Source organism: Lodderomyces beijingensis (assembly GCF_963989305.1).
Source record: "Lodderomyces beijingensis strain CBS 14171 genome assembly, chromosome: 1".
In the NCBI taxonomy this organism is placed as follows: domain Eukaryota; kingdom Fungi; phylum Ascomycota; class Pichiomycetes; order Serinales; family Debaryomycetaceae; genus Lodderomyces; species Lodderomyces beijingensis.
The window spans coordinates 547517-561527 of NC_089970.1; the positions used below are offsets into that span (position 1 = coordinate 547517).

Here is a 14011-nt window from a genome sequence, read left to right on the forward strand (position 1 = left end):
ATAAAATATAGATATTTTTTTTATTTTTATTTGTTTTTTTTTGAGGAGTTGACCTGAGTCCCCTTTGCTCGTGAATCGATAAGCGTTGAAACTGCCGGCATAGACACTATCGAGGCCATTTTAATAAAGTTGGCGGATTACCAAGTTGGGACGTTTTGCGCTTGGATACGGGGCCCCGCGCAGCGTGCCATACAATAAAATAATAACCATGTAATAATAAAGATAAAGAGATGAAAAACTTTATATATAAAACCACTTCAACTGTCCAACTCCAAAAACCTCGTGGATGAGCCGTGACGTCAACAAACAAACGAAAAAATGGTCAAGGTGTTCATTACGGGAGCCACTGGATTCATAGCCCAGCACATAATCAAGCTCCTCCTCGAGCACGGCCACCAAGTCGTTGGGTCAGTACGGTCTCAACGTAAAGGTGAAGCGCTCCTCAGCCGCATACCGCGCCAATACGCTGGCCAATTCAAGTATGAAGTCGTTCCCGAACTAGCATCACCCGATGCATTCGACGCGACGTTGCAACGACACCGCGACATTCGATTTCTTTTCCATACTGCCAGCCCTTGCACTTTCGACACCGTCCACCATGAACAGGAGTTGATCATACCAGCAGTCAATGGCACAAGAAACATATTCGAGGCTGCGCACAAGTACTGCCCCCATTTGAAGCGGATCGTGATTACTTCATCCGACTCCGCCATCTTCTCCAACGTCGACGAGCGCAACAACAAGCTATTTTTCAACGAGCAAAGCTGGAATAGCATGAAGTATGAAGATGCCTTGGGCGATAGCGTTTCCGCTTACTACATGTCAAAAGTGCTTGCTGAAAAGTCAGCTTGGGATTTCATTGCGACTAGAAAACCGGTGTTTGACCTCGTTGCTGTGAACCCGAGCTATGTCTATGGTCCTCAGGCATTCGAATGCGATCCCGAGAATTTAAACGTCACGAGCGCCATGATTGGAAACTTGTTGAAATGCAAGTACCAAATTGAAATCGGGGGCTATATTGACGTGAGAGATATCGCGAAAGCTCATCTTTTCGCAATGGAGCGCGATGAAGCTCGCGGCAGGAGATTATTCATGACAAATGGATATTTCAGTACGCAAATGATGCTTGATTTCATCAATCAGCACTTCCCACAGTTGAATTTGCCCAAGGGTAACGTCGGTAGTGGCGAAAGGGATGTGAGTGTGTTGGCGCGCGTTGACAATAGTGCCACTAAGCAGTTGTTGGGTTGGCAATTTGGGTCGTTGGAGACTGCTGTTGTTGACACTGTCCAGCAGATATTGGACAGCAGGAAGTAAGAGGTGAGAATTGGAAAGGGTCAATCAATTTTTTTATTGTTTTTAACACTGTAATTTTTATGAGGAACTTCAATCCGAATACCTGCTTTTTAAAAAGAAAGGAAAAGAAAAGTAAGAAAAGAATGTGTGTTTTGTTGAAAAAATATGTATGATACGCAATCGGCTGAATGTTTACGGTGTACATGCGCTCTCTCCATATACATTCTGGCAGCTCCCTTTTTTTTTTTCACTTTCCCGGATTCAACTGCTCTTTGTCGAGCAAAATCCATCCTCTGTCAAGTCGCCAATCCTGAGCGATTTATGTACTTTTCTTTCCGCAACGTCGATCCTATCTCCCTCAATTTCATCCCCAAACTACCTCTGTGTAAGAGTTCCCGCGAGCTAAACTTTACGAACAAATCTCACGCTATCACGTCTGTAAACAAAAAAACTAGTGGCTACTGAAATATATCGGAACTGCGCACACTTGCATGTTCGTATAGGCATTTGAGAAAACGCCAGTGTTTAGGAGATGGGGTTCCTGCAAAACTGCGTGTACTGCTGTATATCCCAAATAATTCTATTTAGCCTATCCTGTTTCTTTTCCTTTTTTTCTTCCTTTTTCTTCCCTTTTTCAATGTTCTATGTGTCTATTATAAGTCATGAATGTGATCAAGACTCCGAAATCGTAAATAATCTTTAGTGAACCGGCAACGACAAATGTAACCCATTGCAACCCGTTCTTTGTCAAGACTCCCACGATGCTAGGTCCCACGATCTGAGCTAGGGTCTTGACGACATTGACGAATCCGAAAACGGCAGTACGGTCTTCGTCCGGCACCAACGTTGCCAAAAATACATGTTTGGGTGCGACATCCATCGACTGCATCGAGGCCCGCACTACAAGAATGGCCACTGTAGTTTGTATTGACAGTGGGAATGGGATCAAAGTGAGCAAGAATGACGCTGGCAAATGGGTTCCTGCCATGGTCACTACTGCTCCTAACCTCTTGGTCATTGACGTTGAAGCCAAGGAAGTTATGCCGCTGATGATCCCCGTTGTAAAGAAAACTGAACCCAAGAATGAAGAGGGAATCTCAAACTTGTGTTTCAAATAGTATGATATCCATGATAGCGGCGTAAGCGAAGACGCAAACGAGTCAAGACCAAATAAAACACAAATCTTGACGATGATGACGTATGTATGGGTAGATAAATGACGAGGAAGGAAATTGAAAACCCTGCTCTTTTTTTGGGCTGTGGTGGTGGCCGACTCTGACCCTCCCTCGGCCGTTTCATCCGCTCCATCCGCTGCAACCTCAGAAGCAATCAATGGACTTGCTTCGTCAGCGACGAGGACAGATTCATCGCGTCTCGTTTTATCCACTTCGATCTTGGGGCTGATCAGGAGACATAAAACGGTGCTAAGCACAGCCAACCCAGTGTAAACCCAAAAAACAGCCCTAAAGCTCTGCAAGTCACTAAACTGCCACACGTCTCTCGTAAGATCAACGATGAACCCAGCTAGAAAAGAGCCAAACGCTCCACAAAACATGCCCAAAAAAGTATACCACGAGTAAATATCCGAACGATCCTTGCTCGTGTCGCACAACTTGGCAATGGCACTCTGTTCAATCGTGCGGAACGGCCCGACCTCGCCACCTGAGGGAGTCAAGATCCCCAAAAATGCAACCGTGCAAAGAACGTAATAGTTGTCGACAATGCTAAACGTCAACCCCGTGATCCCCATCAACAAGCAGCACAAAATCAAGATCTTGCGCCTACCGACCCTGTCCGTAATGAGCGCAAGGTAAAACGACGAGATCAAATCACCCAAAAAGGTGACGGTCATGAAAATACCAATCAAGGATTCATCGATATCGAGCCCTTTCAAGTAAATTGCAAGAATCAACGAGGTAGAGCCAAATCCGACCAATCGGATCATCCTGAGGAGGATGATCATGTAAACATCATAGCTTGCGCTTTTGAGTGTGTGGAGTCCAATCTCATCGTGGAAAAAATAGAAACATCTCCTAGCAAGTGACATGATTCAGAAATGGAAGGGAGATGGGGAAGGAGATGGGGAAGGAGAAGGAGAAGGGGTTGAATGCTGGTTGGGTTATAGGAGTTCGGCCGAAGGGATGATCTCGATTAGGAAATATTTGCCAAAACCTGCCTATCGATGAATGTGATTTGTTGGTGACTGGAGGCGTGGCTGGAGCACACGGGATTTCAAAATTGGGAGAAAGAGGGAACCCTCAGACGTGATTTACACGTCAGACAACTTTCTTCTTTTTTTTCTTTAGTTTTTTATTTTTCCATGATCTACCGATGCACGCGTGGGCGGTCCGGTACCGCATTCTGATCCAGCACCAACAGTAGCGCACTCGGCAAGAACAAGAGGAAAGTGTACGTTGAGCAAAAGTTTCTTCCCTCTCTGCAGCAATCGCGATAAGCGTAGCCAATGGGGTGAATGACATGATGAGACGCCGGACAGAAGATTATCACAGTTGTTCCTTTTGCGCTTTCCTTTCTTTTTTTTTTTTGTTTCTTATCCCAAACATCCCGGGGGCGGCGGATAACAAGTTTCTCAACAACGCAATCTGTGCCATAAAAATTTCAAAGCCTTGGAATTGTGTGTGGTTCTTTATACCGGTTTCCAAAACAAAGTCCTTTTTTTCTGTGCTGAGTGGATTTCTTTTCAGCCACGGTTGAAAAGTCGTTTTGCTTTTTGGTTATGATGTGTCATCAGGCAAACATGTATATCCTTGTTAATCTTTCGGGGAACGCAGCCGGTAAATTCTTTTTTTTTTTTGTTGCATCATGGTTTTCACTTGTGATTGTGGCGTATGACACATTTTGCGCTTTTCTCCATTTCCATCCGTTTCAACTTGCTCCTGTTTACAGCTCGATTCGGCAATCTGTATGTGTGTGTGTAATAGAGAGAGAGACAGATTTGGGTTCGCACCGAGAATATTCCGCGGAGTAAATGAAGGGATGGCGAAATTGGCTAGAGGCTTACCAAGTGGCTTGCGAAAAGACAAATTATACAGATTGATTGCTTTTGATCTAATCTTGCAGCCCTTGTTGTACACTTCCCACGACGGATGTTGAGAAAGTGCTGACCGTTGAGTGGCATGTGTTGAGGTGTCTCACTCTGGGTCTAGTTTTTTGGTCTTTCGTTATTCCTCACCAACCTGGGGGTCAGCAATTGACGCTGTCTCTCTTTCTCTCAAAAGAAAGAAAAAAATAAAGAAAAAGGACTCCCATAGCGGAAACAGGTCAAGACTATGGACAAACACATTCTCGTCGATCGACAACACGGTCAATTCCCGAAAGCTCTAATTTTGGATATTGTTGTTACTATCCAGCAAAGCACCAACCAACCACCCAACCTATCTTCGCCACCTTCTTTGTTAAGTTTGTTTAGTTTTTGGCAAAATAAAATACACTCGAGGCTTTAGCTTTCCCTTTTTGCTAAAGTATTCTCTCACTTGTTAGTTTTTTTGCGCTTTCGTATCCGTGGGTGAATGACGTGACTATTTTAACGGCATATCGATCCTTCGATTGCGTAAAGTCAGCCCATAAACTATAGCCTTATCGGTTAAGAGTCTTGGTGCAAACCAGCCAACGATGCTCACTCAGGGATATGCGTGCGTGTTATCGCATTCACCCCCCAGCCCCAATGATGTGGGTTTGTAGCGGGAAATGCGCGTGAGGGAAAAAGCGCAATTCTCTCCGTCGTGCATCACCAGTGACTTTACAATAGTATGTAGTTTTTTTTCTTTTTTCAAGCTGTGACAGCTCTCAGCTAAAACGGGAAAAAGAAATTCTGGAGACATTTCATTTGCTATTGCAGCTGCTGATCATCAGAAATCTTGACACCTATTCATAATCAACTGCACCACCACAACAACAGCCTTAGAAGATTTGCTCCAAACAATCCAGAGATTATCAATAAACAAACAAATCGAAGGATTTTTTCGTTTTCTCAACCACCATAAGACGCATGATTGTAAAAAACAGAAAAAAAAAAGCCAGGATTCGGTCTAAACGCAGCGACAACAACAACGACCACCAATTACAAATGACACCCGTGAGGCAATTCGACAGACTCACAACAATCGTGTTTCTTTCAAATGCCGTCGACAATCGAGGAAGATCGAGTTCAAGACCGTTATCATCCACACCCTGGGTCACCCAAGTAGGCGGCGTCGCTGTGTAAAAAAAAAAAAGCAAGAAAAGAAAAACTGTTCATGCGCTGAAGGGTCTCGTTCAGTTGGGGGAATCCACTTGCTTGTAATTTTTGCCAAGTCGATTCCGGATCAGTTAAGCGAACCCCTGATAAAGATTTTTCCGGTGCAAAGATTGGCGTGTTTGATGATCATTTCCTCTCACACTGATTTTTTTTTTTTGTTTCTGGCGGCTAACGTTTTCCTGTAAGTCTGCCAACGCTGACGAATGTTCGATTCCTTGCTATAGAGAGATATTACTGAACGCCACCGTGAATGCGTCAACATCACACCTTTTTCGATTGTTCTTGACAAGACGCATGTAAAGCATTTAAAGCCAAATAAAAAAAAAAGAATAAGAAAGAGAAAGGTTGCTTTTATCCCGTGGTATTTGAAACTAGCTAACCTGCAGTACTGGTCAAGTAATCGGCCCGCTTAGAAGAAATATTCGAGCAACTAGACAGGTCAGACAAAGTGTGTACGCAGGAGCTCGATTGCGGTTAGTCTTGCAGATACGGTTGGCCACAGAACACACATGCTGGAACTGAGCACGGTTAGGAGCCTACAAAGTCGGTGACCACAACCGGTCTATAACTTGCACAATTTGGTGGTGGTACCTGAAATGAAAGCGGAAAACCAAAAAAAAAAGGTGATAGCGCAAACCTAAAAGATTACTGCTTCTGCTTCTTGTCTCCGTCGGCCTGGCTGGCTGAGTTAGTGGGATGAACAGTGACAAAATCAAGCGCTGTCAAGAGCCAGAGCCACGAACAAACATGCCTGGGGGAGTGAGCAAATTATTTGCGAGTCAAGTGTGGGGTGTGTGTGTGTGTGGTGCTCTACGTGGTTAATTATTCGATAGCCAATAATAGTATCAATCTTTCACTCGTTTTGATCCTCATGGTGTTCAAGTTGGTTTTGTTTAGTCAGAAAGAAAAAAGATATGTCGATTGCGAGGTGCTTGCTTGTCTTCGTCGCTGATGCACCGGATCATCTTTTTTTTTTTTTCCTACTTTTATTATCTTTTATCTTTGATGTTTTCCAGAAATGCTCGGTTCTTTCAAACGTCGGAGAAAAGAAACTTGGAGATTTCCTACGAGCACCTGAAACTGTCCTTTTTTCTTTTTGTTTTGGAGATAGGACCTATTCATGGACGGGCTTTGCTATCAGGAAGTGATGCATTTTACCTCACTCTTTGTGCATCTGTAACCGTGCTAATGCTGCACGAACGGAAGAATCAATTGAGCACATCAATAAACTGCCCGATTTTAGTAACTCTGGACGAAATACCTTTACATCCATCTGTAATATCTATCTATATATATGGATGGGGTTTCGTCGATCATTTCCCGGGTGCTTTTTCCATTTGCTATTCGCTAAGCTGAAAAATCATAGACGTTAAAACCTCAGGAAATGGACTTTATTATGAATTATAACTTGAACCCGTTTGGCGGAGAACCTTTTGACGAAGCTGAACAGGACCCATTCCAGGTGCCAGACTTGCACGAGATGATGCACCAGGAATACCTTCCTCTTCCGCTTTACCCCAACATGGCCACGGGGGAAATGAGTGACCAAGCTGCAACAGCAGCAGTAACGACAATAACAACAACGACGTCAGCTTTGCCTTTGCCGTACGAAGATATGCACTTGAATTATACACTGGGGGGTCATGATTTCGCTTCCGTAGCTCATCCCCCACATTTGACGCACGAACAATCTTTTCAATATACCCAGCCTGCCGCTAGAAATATCCCATGTGCTGCTGCTGCCGATGCTGCCGATGCTGCCAATGCTGCCGATGCTGCCAATGCTGCCGATGCTGCCGATGCTGGATTTGATCGACCAAGCTTGAACCGAAGTTTAGAAACACAGCTGAGTTTTGAAACGCTGCCGCAATCGAGCACCCTGTCGAGCTTTACCAATTCGAGCATCACCAAAACCAAGGCAAGTGCCCTGAGACTGAGGCGCGATTGCGAGTCTTGCCGCTTGAAAAAAATCAGATGCGACAAGAGCAAGCCACATTGTCTGCAGTGTAAACTAAGTGACTCGAGGTGCACTTATAAATTGTTGCTTCAGTTTAAGGAAGATGTTGAATTGCAGGGCAAGCGGTTTGGAAGAGAAGGGATAAACTCGACTAATAGGGTCACCACCGATGAGTTGGTGCTCAGGGGCAAGAAATCATTTTACCAAAAGATCAAGAATGGCGATAGTCTACAATTTGTCAATGTGTTTAAGATGGACATTGAAGGCTCCGAGTCGCAAGAGACACGGATGTGTCGCTCATTGCAGTCGTCGATTGTTCCTCATGATATTCAGTTCTTGGAGCACGACGCGAGCTCGATTGATTTTGCTTTGAAATACTATATCGATTTCCTTTCGCCGATACTTTGTCCCATCGGCGACCAGCCGATGCATTGCATGCAAGTGTCGCCGATAAATCATCATGACGAGAGACGGATTGTTATTGAAAGCGGGTTGGACCTTAGCTTTTTGGTGAAATTGTACCAGAATAACCACTGTTTATTCTACTTGATGCTTGCCGTTGGCTCGATGTTTTTGTCGCATCGGTGCGAGCACCCGGATTTCAAAACTTCGTGGCTCGAAAAGGCCTTCCATTTCAAGAAATTGGGTCTTTCCTTGATCCAGCCCTTGTTGGACCAGCTTCTGAATAATATCCCTTTTGGTCCCGAGGTTTCAGTGACGGATTCATTAACGGCCCTTGTGCTTTTAGTCAAGTTTGAAGTTGCCAACAACTCCAATCCCAAATGGATCGAGTACCTCGGACTTTGCAAGATACTCGTCACGTCCACCAACTTGATAGTGCCGAATGATGATAGCTCGAAGCAGGCGCTTTGGGAATTTGGCCTTGAGTTTTTACACTACCATGAATCCGTCGGCAGAACAGCTTGTCAAGAACCTGGCCTCAACTTGATTCCAAGTGACAGCAGAATGACCACCGTGGCAGCGCCAGGACAAGTCAACCTCGTGAGCTGGATGGGGTGCGACCGCCGTTTGATCCAGCTTATTTCCGACATTACTGATCTCTCCTTTGAGAGAACCAAGAAGGCCATGAATGAAAAGGAATATTTGCTCGAATGCAACCGGCTAAGAGAAAAAATCGAAGCTACAAATATCCGCATGGTGGACATTTACCTAGCGTCCATGGAGAAGGACCTCGATGCCTATTTGCTGGACATGGGCTTGAGAAAGGACGAGTTTCATTTCTTGCTAGCTAGTGATGTCAAGAGTCTTACAGCTGAGTTGTATTTGAACTGCTGCTTGTTGAACATGACCCCCGAAGATGAGATGGTGCAGAATTTGGTGCAGCAAATTTTCCAATTACTTCGGCACATTGTATTGGAGAATGACTACAAATGGTGCGCGCCTTTAATCTGGAGTGTGTTTGTTGCCTCGGCTGAGATTTCGGTTTTCAACCCTGATTGTGAAGAGTTGCGATACACCACGTTGAAGCTTCTCGACAAGCTCGGCAAGAATGATCTTGGAAATATAAGCAGAACAAAGCAGGTCATTTTAGACGTGTGGAAGAAGCGGGACTTGGACAATAGCGATTTGCACAGTGTAGGTATCGTTGACACCAACAGTCGCAAGTTTAGAAAGAGAAAGAAGTTGATGGGGTTTGAGAATGACTGGGAGAAGTTTGTGGTTGACGAATACGGTATTGCTTTATCTTAAGCTTGTTTTTAAGACAACAAAACAACAAACCAGACTCCTCTTGATATTGTCATTGGTACCGCAGCCTATCCGCCTCTCAAATGTAAATCTCAGGTTATTAGAATATGTAGGTATATGTTGAGCATATGATGGCATTCCAAATTAGGCAATCGCGGCTTCGTTTACACGGCCTACCTTTCCCCTTACCCTCTCGCTTCCCTTCCCCATTTATCGCAAGTTTAATTTTACTCTCCAGCCCCAACTTCCACACGTCAATTTTTTCCCACTCTCAACTAAAGCTCAAGTATATCACAGAGCATACATACCCATAGTTTGTTTGATCTTCTTTTTCTCGAAAAAAATATGTTTTCTTTGGTCAGAAACATAGAGCAACGTTCCGTGAGTCGCCTCTGTTGCTGCAAATATGCCACATCCGGGGAGCCCCCCACTGACCATCACAAGCGATTAGATTTGCACGACTGGCCCAAATCGAGACATCCAACCGCTTATGAAGTGTTTGGTCTCTCCTCCAAGGACATCAGCATGTCGACGATGGAGCTCAGCACAGTACTCAAGCAAAGATACGTGAAACTAGTCAAGATCTACCACCCAGACACCTCGCTCGACTTGCTCGATGAATACGGCCAAGTGATGTCTGACGACACCAAGAGGAAACGATTTGACCTTATCCAGGAGTCATATGACATCTTGAAGAACCCTAGACGAAGAGGTGCGTATAATCGGTACCAGACTACCAGCTGGGACCAACAGGGCCGCTTCAAGGGCACCGGCCGCGGTCCGCAGGGAGAAGCGTACACGACTGAAAGCTTTGAGGCGTTCCGGAGAGCTAATGCTCATAGAACGAGATTTGATTTCCAGCACGATGAGGCCTTTTGGTCCGCGGGCACGTGGAACGATTACTATCAGATGAAATACAAGAGGCCTCCTCCAACAAGGGAGGAGTTTGACAAGAACAAGTACAAGATCCTCATGGGGGTGTTGGCGGTGGGGGCGTTGTCGTTTGGGTTGCAGTTTATGAACGCGATAGACCGCACCAATCAGTACTTGTTGGAGACGCACCGCTTGAATTTGAAATCGATGAAGGATTTGAACCAGAGCTACGCTGGCGCTGGCGATATCGACAGTTTTTCAGAAGCTGACAACGTGAGGAAATTTTTGATTTCGAGACGAAGCTCGGCGAAGTTGAAGCATGATGATATGCTTGAACTGGGCGAGCAAAGAAGAGATGAAATCGATCCGTTTGCGGAGAGAAGGGCCGCTGAGCCTAGTGATCATGAGTTGTTGGTCAAGTATGCGCAGAATAAGGTCAATAAATGGAGTAAACAGGAGAAGCAATGGGCAAATGATAGAAGAGAGGACTAATGGGTTTTATATATAGAGAGTGCGGTTTTTTGGACCTTTTGTAGACGTGAAGGGGGGTAGGAACAATCAATGGCATGCATGTAGCACGAGCAGCCAGTTCAATCTGCCACATATAAAGGTTTTTAATAGTTTTCACAGAAGATAGGAAATCAGGATGGAGTCATGGTTCATACTGTGTTTATCCCCGCATTTTGCGCTCCAGCTCACGCATAGCAGAGAGAACAAAAAATTAAAAAAAAAAAAATAGTCTTCGTCGAACAAATTCAACAGATCCGAGAAATCTGGTGGAGTTTCTATGAATGTTGAAATTCCTCAGATCTGTACTGACTGCTCCTACTCACCTCCCAACCACCACCACCGTCATCGTCCAAGCTATGGATTTTATGAAGCCCGAAACTGTATTAGACTTGGCCAACATCCGCCAAGCGCTAGTGCGAATGGAAGACACCATCGTCTTTGACCTCATAGAACGATCGCAGTTCTATAGTTCGCCATCAGTGTACGAACCAAAGAAGATTCCCATACCGGAATGGGGGGGAAGTTTCCTCGAATGGGCGCTATTGCAGATGGAGTTGGTGCATTCGCTGCTTAGGAGATACGAAGCGCCCGATGAGACGCCATTTTACCCGCACTTGATCAAACGGCCCATTTTGCCCGCCATCAACTATCCCAAGATCTTGGCTAAATTCTCGGATGAAATCAATGTTAATGCGGAGATTATGAAGTTTTACGTAGAGGAGATTGTGCCGCAGGTGAGTTGTAAAGAAGGCGAGCAGATGGAGAACTTGGGCTCGGCTTCCGTGTGTGACATTGAGTGTCTTCAAGCGATTTCGCGAAGAATACACTTTGGCAAGTTTGTAGCTGAGGCTAAATACCAGCTGGATAAGCCATTGTATATCAAGCTTATACTTGCCCAGGATAAAAGAGCCATCGAAGAATCAATCACTAACAGTGCTGTCGAAGCAAAGATCTTGGAAAGATTGGTTGTCAAGGCGGAAAGCTATGGGATTGACCCTTCGCTCAAGTATAGTCAAAACGTGCAGAATAAAGTGAATCCGGAGATTATTGCTCATTTATATAAGAAGTGGATTATCCCCTTGACGAAGAAAGTGGAAGTTGATTATTTGTTGAGGCGATTACAAGATGAAGATGAGGATTTGGTGAATCAGTATAGATAGTTTTTACTACTAATGGAAAATAATATAATAATAACGATGATAGTACACTTGCTTTATGGGTCGTCCGTTAAATTAATCAAACCGTGTGTGAGGGGGGGGGGGGGGGGGGTTGAGTCTGAATTCTGAACTATCTTGGGGTTAGGATAAAATCTATCGGAATTAAGATGCTCTTAACTGAGGGGGAGGGGAGAGGGGACAAGTTGAAAATGGATCTGATCCCCCGCGTGAAATCTCTACAAATAAACGCAACGACTAAAACAGAAGTAGAAATAGAAGTAGAAGAAATAGCAGAAGAAAGGTTGTTGTTATTGTCGTTGTTGCTGTCACACTGGTGGTAACCGAATTGGGGCAATGGAGATCAAACCCAGCGATTCCAAGACATTTTCCTGTATGCAAGAGTCACGGCCCAAGGACTGGGGCGGTTTCTATCGAGTTGGCTAATGGGGTTGGATTGGGTAAGTCAGTAAGTATGTACGTGCGTGGGTGGGTCTGGGGGTCGAAATAAATATTTCAAACGTATCACGTTTGCTTCAATGTCAATGTCAATGTCGGCAAGCAAATACATCTCCACCTCCCCCCCTACTCTTCCCCCCTGCCCCTATTGTCACCACGTCAAATGACCCTTTCACAAACTGCACAGATTATTGAACCCTCGGACGATAGAGCAGATTAGGAGGGGAACATTGGATGCTCCGGATTAGAGCCAACCATAGCACGGTTTAGTCCAATCCATATACAACCTCTCTAACCAAACGTGGGTGTCTTTCTCTCTCTCTGTTAATCCCGAAACCAGCAAAGAAAAGAAAAGGAGAAGAAAATAAGAACCACCTTAGGAACCATAATTTCTTGTGTCGTCTCGGCTGGAGAAAGAGAAAGCGTTTGTCATATGCCAGCGTAAAAAGCAAAAAGCGAGGAATTATAATAGTATTGGCAACAGCAGGGAATAGCAGTAGCAGTGGTGGTAGAAGAGAGGAAAGTTTGTTGGGATTGTTGCAGCTGCGATTGTTGCAAATGCCCTCACTCGGAGAACATTTACATGTGAAACTTTTTCCAGTGAAGCTGAGCAGTTCAAAGGTGATGGACTTGTGTATCGGGTATCTAGGCACCAGGGCCAGATGGAAAGAGCAAGAAGGAAAGCAGTGAGAGGAGGGAGGGCACGAGGGCACGCAGGCACGCGGGCTGGAATGTGCCTGGGTCAACAATAGCATCCTGTTGAAACTATGGCTCTGACGTTGGGACCCAACAAGAGCAAGAGAGTAGAAACGTGAGCGTGAGCAAGAGAGTTAAAACGTGAGCGTGAGCACAAGATATGTACGTGGAGATATATCTCTTCCTTTGTTGTGCTTTTTTTGTTTCAGCCATTTCACCAATAGAAGTAGTCGAACCAAAAACGTGCCCTCTTTCTCTTTGCCTGGGTTGGCTGAGATAGAGAAACAGAATTACATAGAGAGATATGGCCATGTCTAAGGTGTGGGAAACGTGCCCTCGTTTTTTTGTTTGTTTAATTTGATCTCTATTGTAGTGGTGCTTGGTGACACGAACCAAAATGCAGCGCCCTTTCTAAATTTCAAATTTTTTTTTCTCTTTCGTCAACGGATCATTGCAACAATACGAGAGTGTGGAGTGTGTTTTTTGCTTCCGTGGTTTAGCTGGCTCTTCTGGTGGTCTATTTTCCATCGCACAGGGCAATTGCAGTTCGTTGAACTGTTGGCTTGGTTATGTCACCCCCTCCCCTCCTACCCTCCACGGTTTTCATACACACATATCTGTCCATGTGGAACTCTCTTGCTTTGGTGGTGGTGGCTTGGTTTGGTTTTAGGCTCTAAATTTTTTTTTCTCTCTCTGTTTAATTTTTTTTTTCTTTTATTTCTGTTTTAAGAACGTGGGACGGTTGGTGAGCTTTACTCATAGGGGTTAGAAAGAGAGGCAGAGAGACAGGGTCAGACACTCGGTCGGAGTGGATGTAGTTGTAATGAGAGACAGGGAACAGCTCTCAGGAGAAAGGCATTATGGCAACATAAAATTTTATTTTTTCTTAACCATTCAACCAAAGCCAACCTACGTGAAGTTAACGGGGGTGCGGTGTGGTGAGTTATGAGAGAGGAGGGAGGGAATTAAAAGCGTGCGTTATCTAAGATGGGAAAATATATGTCCCCACGCTTGTTAAATATTTCAACACACGTCTCACACGCTCTAAATTTTTACACTTTAGCTTTGCAAAATAGTGTAGCTTACAAGTTTCAAAGTCGA

General features: G+C 44.7%; 5 protein-coding genes across 5 annotated transcripts; 4 read left to right on the forward strand and 1 right to left on the reverse strand. All coding sequences in view use genetic code 12, as the record gives it.

The window, feature by feature from the left end:
- Positions 1-318: 318 nt before the first annotated feature.
- LODBEIA_P02260 (uncharacterized protein) lies at positions 319-1317 on the forward strand (the record flags this gene model as incomplete). The annotated part of the gene is made up of 1 exon (XM_066972239.1): positions 319-1317. One exon carries the CDS (start codon positions 319-321, stop codon positions 1315-1317), a length of 999 nt encoding a protein of 332 aa, XP_066827164.1.
- A 613-nt stretch (positions 1318-1930) lies between these two features.
- LODBEIA_P02270 (uncharacterized protein) lies at positions 1931-3241 on the reverse strand (the record flags this gene model as incomplete). The annotated part of the gene is made up of 1 exon (XM_066972250.1): positions 1931-3241. One exon carries the CDS (start codon positions 3239-3241, stop codon positions 1931-1933), a length of 1311 nt encoding a protein of 436 aa, XP_066827165.1.
- A 3697-nt stretch (positions 3242-6938) lies between these two features.
- Positions 6939-9221, forward strand: LODBEIA_P02280 (uncharacterized protein; the record flags this gene model as incomplete). Its single annotated transcript, XM_066972261.1, has 1 exon — positions 6939-9221. One exon carries the CDS (start codon positions 6939-6941, stop codon positions 9219-9221), a length of 2283 nt encoding a protein of 760 aa, XP_066827166.1.
- A 342-nt stretch (positions 9222-9563) lies between these two features.
- On the forward strand, positions 9564-10583 carry LODBEIA_P02290 (uncharacterized protein; the record flags this gene model as incomplete). Its single annotated transcript, XM_066972272.1, has 1 exon — positions 9564-10583. The coding sequence occupies one exon, from the start codon at positions 9564-9566 to the stop codon at positions 10581-10583; it is 1020 nt and encodes a 339-aa protein (XP_066827167.1).
- Positions 10584-10957: 374 nt separating this feature from the next.
- Positions 10958-11761, forward strand: LODBEIA_P02300 (uncharacterized protein; the record flags this gene model as incomplete). Its single annotated transcript, XM_066972284.1, has 1 exon — positions 10958-11761. The coding sequence occupies one exon, from the start codon at positions 10958-10960 to the stop codon at positions 11759-11761; it is 804 nt and encodes a 267-aa protein (XP_066827168.1).
- Positions 11762-14011: the final 2250 nt, after the last annotated feature.